The 7,344-nt window shown below is 37.6% G+C and overlaps 1 protein-coding gene across 1 annotated transcript; it reads right to left on the bottom strand.

The window, feature by feature from the left end:
* Window positions 1-4,157: 4,157 nt before the first annotated feature.
* On the bottom strand, window positions 4,158-5,840 carry LOC149639815 (uncharacterized). The gene is made up of 3 exons (XM_089850819.1): window positions 5,829-5,840; window positions 4,806-4,871; window positions 4,158-4,748 (listed from the first exon to the last, which is right to left on the bottom strand). Exons 1-3 carry the CDS (start codon window positions 5,838-5,840, stop codon window positions 4,263-4,265), a joined length of 564 nt encoding a protein of 187 aa, XP_089706945.1. The 3' UTR covers window positions 4,158-4,262.
* Window positions 5,841-7,344: the final 1,504 nt, after the last annotated feature.

Raw genomic sequence — 7,344 nt, 5'->3', positions numbered from 1 at the left:
AATCCCCAGCAATAAAAAATCTTTCTCGATTTTCAATTCCTGAATGAATGTCGTCGTTTTCCGTTATAGTGCCGTATGTCTGGTAACACGAATCTGGGTTCGCATCTGCTCGCTTTATTACTTCCGCATATGCCGTGTTATGCAGTGCATTTTTCTAAATCAAAAATAAAGAAATAAAAAATTCAAAGATGAAAACAATGGACGTCTATTAACCGAATGAGAAAGTAATGAGTAATTTTTATATTGATCTGACCTGAATGAAACTGAATTGTGCCGTGTTTTTCGACAGCAAAGGCCTGGCATTGGGAAAGTGAAATACATCGTCGATGGTATCGAAGGGGAGTGCTACCGATTGGCTCGAAAACTGTGACGTCATTTCCGAAGATACGAAAACCAACAGAACGAAAGACGCCAGACTCCACGAAACCGAAAGAAAACGAGAAACTCCGTTGCAATTCAAACTTTGGGGACCTGAGAATGAAATTGATTTAAGTTTTGAAATGAGTATATCGTGGCTCTACAAGTTCTTACTCGTTCCCAGAATGCATTGCAACAAAAACATGAAGGGCAGTTCGGATTTGACTTTGCCATATTTTGAGTTTAGTTTCCCCGTCATGTAAATCAGCAGAGCGACACCGATGAACATAACAACTATCTAGATATATTAAATATAAACACATAAGTCAACTGCTTCAATATGGATAAAATTATAAACCACACTAAACATATTTTTGCACATTCAAATTAGTCTACAATAGAAAGCTTGATCCTGTTGACTGATAAACTTTAGGAATGTGAAACTTGATGTCTTTGACTACAAAATTATATGAAATTAGTATAGACAAGTTACCCATTTATTGACAACAGAGAAAATATCGTTTTCGTTTGATTGATTTGTTCCGAATAATATTTGGATTCTCGGAGTCAAAAATGGGCGTGAAGATTTGAAGGAATTGAAACGATCAGTGGTTAATGCCAAAGGAGATATTGAAAAATCTCCCTCCTGAGTATTGAAAACGTTACCACAATTATTATTATTGAAAGAAGTTGACCAAGAACTCGTATTACCATGAATTCATTTACTAACATGAATGTCCATGTTAAGCATTCCCCTGTAGTCCACTCTCAAAAAGCGATAGGAGGAGCCAAATTTTCGCGCCACTCGTGTGACGTAAATTTCATATCCAATAGGAATCATACAGGAAATTCTTCTTTCGGGCGTGTCTTACCGTTTATTATTAAGCAGACAGTTCTTTGGGATACTGGTTAATCTACCTGTATCGGGTTGTCGTTTTACTCACGTAATTTAGTTGTTAACATTTAACTCATAACATGATGGTATTTTAAAATGGCAACAAAATGTAATCCTGAACTTGAACTCGTAAAAAGCGTTATATCGAGTGCTTGTACGTATTTGACGACTTGAATGTAAGAACTGTAAACGAACACGTAAGCCTTGGCCAAACTTTGGAGCAAGTATTGACAACAACAAATCTTTGATAACATCAAAATTAATAAACAAAATACCAAAATATAACACCTAAAACCACGATAAACCTATAACACGCGAGTTTCGTTGCTAAGCCTATGCCTACTGTTAAAACGCGTCGTATGCTTTAAAGATAACAGCTGATCGCTACTTCCCGTTCGCCACATCGTTTTTTAAAATAGGCTCCTCCTACTGCCGAGTAAGAGGCGATGTATGGTAAGCCGGAAAGACATTCATGTTAGTAAATGAATTCAAGGTATTACTAAAAGAATATGGCAAGACTCGCATTCTAAACAAATTTTCCCATGTTAAGTGAAAATTAACCACCTTATAAGGCTCATAGCTACTTATTTTCGAATCAACTAGGCCCTAATTTATGTTCACAAAAATTTAACAATAAAATGGCAAAGTGTGCTTTAAAACCAAACCATGTAATTTCGTTCTATTGAAGCTAAAGCCATGTTAACATATTCTTAGTATCGAGAATGAATTCTTGGTTCAGAATTTATTTGGAGTTATACATTTCTTTCGAGCATTCCTAGAAGTCCGTTCCAAGAATTATTAACTTTCGCTCCCAAAAACTGATCAGCATTCGGAATAAGAGTAACGCTAAAAATCATTCCTTGATTGCTGTTATTACACAAAATTTTAAAGCAGACTAATAACGTAACGCTTAATTACTTGATATTGTCAAATATTTGTAGAACATTGAGGAATTTAATCATGTAGCCAGTTTTCTCTCCTTGTTCTTTCGAAAAAACAAATGGCGAAAACTGAAAAGAAAGATGGCCCAAGGGCCTTAATAGTAGCCACATCGTTATCTATTTAATTAACACATAAATAAAAAGAAAAAAATTCAAAGACCCTAAAAAAATCAGAAGTGTCCGACCCCACAGATAAAAATTCAAAAGTATCCGACCCCACAGATAGAGAGGTACCATCCCCTCATCCCCGACACTTTAGAGGTAAACTGAAGGATGAAAACTATAATGTATTATTAATTCTCTATGGTTCAGTGGTAGCGTGTCTTAATGGTGCGCCAGCGACCCGGGTTCAATTCCCGAGTGCGATGTGAAACATTTTAATTAAAATAAAATCTCTAACCGAGCTCAGTTACACCATGAGTTAATAATATGTTAGCTCCCTAGGGAGCTAACATATTATTCACTCATGGTTACACCCATTGGTGGTTTGAGGTGCTATAGAGTTCCTTTTAAGCTAAAATCTAACGATAACGAAAGCGACAACCCCGGCCACTACCACTACTACTACTACTTCTACTACTAAGGCTCGGGCGAAAACTAAGAGCCTCATCGTATACTACGATGTGGCTAAAAATACAACGTACTCATCTGAATTGTATGTAAAACACCGGCCGAACATAATTTAGTGAATTATTATATTATTTCAAGGAAGACCTCGCGATTGGACTAGTAGCATCATCTTTGAACAGTAGCAAATCATGATGAAATGCTTTAAACTTACTTCCATGAAAGGTGTTCTGTAGTAGTTTGCTGTTTCGACGTTCATTATTATTGCTTCTTAATTTCTTAAATCTAGTCGTATTAGAACCAATGGCAAAAAAATAAAATGTAATGGGATGCATTCAGGTATTTTGGTCCCTTCTCAATTTGGGCAGTTTCACCCAGCAGAATAATTTGAAGTAAAATGCTAAGAAAATCATTTGCGTGTTTGAACTTGTTTTTCGAGAATCGAGATTTCGCTTTGAAATGATTCTTATAATTTGTGGCGTGAATATTGAAACCATGAAATGCCTGAAGTTGTTAGTTTTGATGGGATAATGGTCCTGCCCTCCTTTGGCTGAAAATTTATTCGGGCTCGATAACTCTTCCACTGTTGCCGGAACTCGGGTCGTTCGTTGCTAAGCAGCCAATTTTTAGTGTTTTTGACGCGTTTATAAAGTATATTTTATTTAGGCCTAGATGCTTAGAATTTTAATTAAATGGATCGATCCTAGCTTTGCGCGTGCACCCAAGCGAAGAATTAATAGGCGCAGTTCTAAGAAACTCTTTGCGTGTTTCACCTTATTTTCCGAACCTACGAGGCTTAGTTTCAATTTGTGGCATAAGTGAATATTATACCCTTTCGAAACTTTAAAGTTCTTTACTTCAGTTCTAATGGAAAAAGAGCAGCTATAATGGCTATAGATTAGTTATGTTGTCGATACTAAAGTTTCTGCAGTGTGGCGTCATCTTGTGGTTACCGTAGAAATGATGTCTAGTCAGCTAGAAGTCAATAATGTGTTACAATAACAAGTGGAATACTTTTGAAAAGCTATCCATAAAGTATTCATCATAGTGTGTGATAAAAAGATAATCACTTAATTATTGGGAAGAAATTTTTTATTCAAAATTCTTTTAGCGATATAAGTAGTCCAATACACCGAGAGGTATTTGTTATACAACAAGACATGAACATTCGAATAATTAGTTAATTTAGCCTTTAAATACGTATAAAAGAGTTCAGAAAAGTCATTTCACCCTAAAATGCGCGTTAGCTTTGGGTTCCAACAACCGAGAGTAAAGTCAGATCAGTACTGAGTTCAACCATCCATAAGTTTGTCCTAAATTCGTCCATAAGTTTCAAAACACTGGTTACTGATAGCTTGCAATTGAAGCTCTCAGTAAGGCATTGTTAAGTGTCGTACTTATGAACGCAATTATTTCAAACTTATGATGGATACGATTCTAGTTAGTCGCGTTTATACAGAAGCTGAAAGTCAATTAGAATTAAGTTCATTGAGAATCGGGGTTTATCGTCGAACGATGTATTCGTAAGGAGAACCGGATTCGAGTACTCTGTAACCGGAACTGGCGCGGGGAACCGAGATGACTCTGTATCCGCTGGTGGGCGCTACGGCGATGGGGCGTTCGATGATGATGGGTTGAGGGGCGGGGCTCAAGTAGACGGGACGAAGGGCGGGGCGAGCGACAATGACGCGTCTGACTGGTTGAACGGGTTGAACGACGGCGACTGGAGCGGGGGCCGGGCTGTTGACTTGTTGCACATTGACGTCAGCGGGGGCGCTGCTCTCGACACCGGGTTCGTTCGAGACGACGGTGGCGCGGTATCCCAATTCATCGGCGACGTAATCAACTTGACGGGAACGTCCGTCTGGGTCGCTGATGCTGTAGCTACCGGTGACGCGACCGGCTCCGTCACCTTGGGATCGATGCGAAGAAACACCACCATCTTCACCGACGTTTCGGTATTCGAAGGCGTATGGTTGCGGAGGTTCCTGAAACAAAAACAGTCACTCGCGATTCTCTTGGCAGCTGCAAAGAGGTGTACTTACAGCTGGTGCCGACAAAAGTTGGGCGTTGATGGCCGCGACACACACCAAGGCGAAGACGGCTAGAATCTGTTTAATTGAAATTGTTTTTGTTACTTTTGTGGACTTGTTATTATCATGCCATTTTCCATTGGCATTCTACACGGAGTAGTTTTAGGGGATTATCTGAACTGGTCGAAGTAATTTAAGGTTAATTCCTCATTAACTGAAATTTCGAAAGGATTTTTTGGGTTGCACAATGGATTTTAAATGAATGAATCATTTTTCCTTTTGTGGGGGCACGCCTACGAAAAACATATTCGAGAGCAGAGACCCAAGGTCAGTAGGATCACAAATAACTGGGCTAACTCGTTACATTTTATCAAAGATTATGGTAAGGTGTGGGAGTTAGAGACCACGCTTACATTGCCCAAATTCCAAGGTCAATTAGTAGCGTAACCAAATAACAGTAGCATTCCCAAATATATCTACATAAAGACTGAAAATTCTACCAACAACTTGCCCTTCTTCGAACAGGCTTTAAGAGTTACGAATTTTTGATGCATTTTAATTATAATCGAATCGAGAAAGAACACGATTAATCGATTAAATCTCTAACCCATCTACAGAAAATCTTCCTATCAAATACTCTGGATAATATTCGATTTCGATTGAAATTATAAACGAATAATCTACCTTTTTTGTTAACCGATTAAATTAAAAACATGTTTAAATTTTACTACCATAGAATATTTTAGAAATTTTCTTTTCACGCTAATTACGATTAAAGTGAATGTGAGATTTACCACTCGAATAAAATAATCTGAATAACGTTCGATTTTTATTGAAAATAAAAATCAACTAATTTTAATCGATTAATACCCTTTATGGAATGGACGATTACTCGACTAAACTGAAATCATCTCTCGCTCTTTTTAAATTAACCTTTTCCCCTAATTACGACTAACCATTAACCGTCGTAAAGCGAAGTACAAGCTAAGACAAGTCAGTACTTATCTTTTAACTCGTAACTGAGAAGTTACTTACTTGAGAAGTCATGTTGGATTTTCAAGTACTTGTTTCTTGGACTTTGTCAGAGTGTGAAAGTTGAAGTGATGATCTCGAAGAGAGGCGAATCCCTTTTATACGAAATCCTCCTCATTAATTTCGAGAGCATTTTTTGTGAACCTGAGACACTGGTTACCAAGATTCCGCACTCCGATAAAATCCACCGCGTATAGAGACAGAGAAAGACATAAAAAATACGAGAATTGAGAAAGAAAGTAACACCAACGCCTTCAGCCAATAAGATAGATAGATACAATGATAAAGAACATAAGCACCACAAGTATGACAAATGAATTATCGTCAGCTACAGTACAAAGTTATCGAAGTTGCTAGTATAAATATGTGATATTAGGAATACATTGATTTCATCGACTTGGAATCTTTAACTTCCCGGGAGTTTCTGCTTGAACTAACGGGGAGGAGATGTAGATCTCGTCACCCATGACGTCATGCCGAATGTATTTGAAATTAGAAGCCAAGCGACATTGACGTTAGCTATCGACCTATCCCGAATGTAAACAAGTTATCTTCGCGTTCTGTGAACGAGTAAACCTAAGATGAATAGCCAATGAAACGCGAAGAAGGCGGAGCGATTGGTTTAACAAAGGTTTTAAGCCCTTCCCCTTGCCTTCAATCAGATATTAGTATCTTGAAAATTCAAAGTATAGGAAATCTATGTATTCCTAATATAACATCATGAGTGAATCATAAATAAAAACTAACTTTTGATGAACATCAAGTGGTACTATAGTATGTTGGTTTTAGTTTCCCTTGAAACGTTTTCAAGTAAAAACCCCAATCAATCAACAACGTGTTAGAAAACAAACCGTAATTTCTTATGAGATTTAGAATTACGGTATACAATATAAAGTACCGTATACTTATTGTTATGACGTTACTTATGATCGAAGCAGCTCGTAACACGGTTTTTCCGGAACTGTCACCGCTTTGGGCTGGAGAAGATATAACGTTCAAATCAAGTCAGGGAAACCACTTCGCCCAAAGGGATTGGGCAATGAAAAAAAAATAAACGCGACAATGTGTGTCATGTAGTCAGTGGGGTGTCCACGAGGGGTAATATACCACGTAACGCTTGAATAAATTACTGTTCATTATAAATTACTGGCTTCAGGATAACACCGAAGTTTTTAATATGGCCCGTTCAATCTAAATCAGGAATTTGAAGTTAATGTTTCTTTTATTTGTACGAAGTTAACATCGTTATAGGTTCAAAGAGTTCACTCATAACTGTGCTATTAAACTTTGAACTACTTTAACATTACCAGCTTTCTACTTTTAAAAGTACACTTGTGCCATATACAGGTTTATTATCGTTCTTAGATTGGAAGATATTTAAATTGTCTAAACAAGATGGCTAGGCTGATAGTCTTACTCCGCATGTGTGCCAATTTCCTGGTTTTTAGTAGCCAATGTTTGGGGACTCGTACCTACGAAGCTTTTTCCACCCCATGTTCTTTAGTACTTTTCACTCAGT

Source organism: Phalangium opilio, unplaced genomic scaffold (genome assembly GCF_054372755.1).
Source record: "Phalangium opilio isolate 3A_F unplaced genomic scaffold, DU_Popi_V2 ptg000094l_1, whole genome shotgun sequence".
NCBI classification, from domain to species: domain Eukaryota; kingdom Metazoa; phylum Arthropoda; class Arachnida; order Opiliones; family Phalangiidae; genus Phalangium; species Phalangium opilio.
The sequence above is the reverse complement of the archived record's forward strand: the minus strand, read 5'-3'. Positions and strand labels throughout refer to the sequence as shown.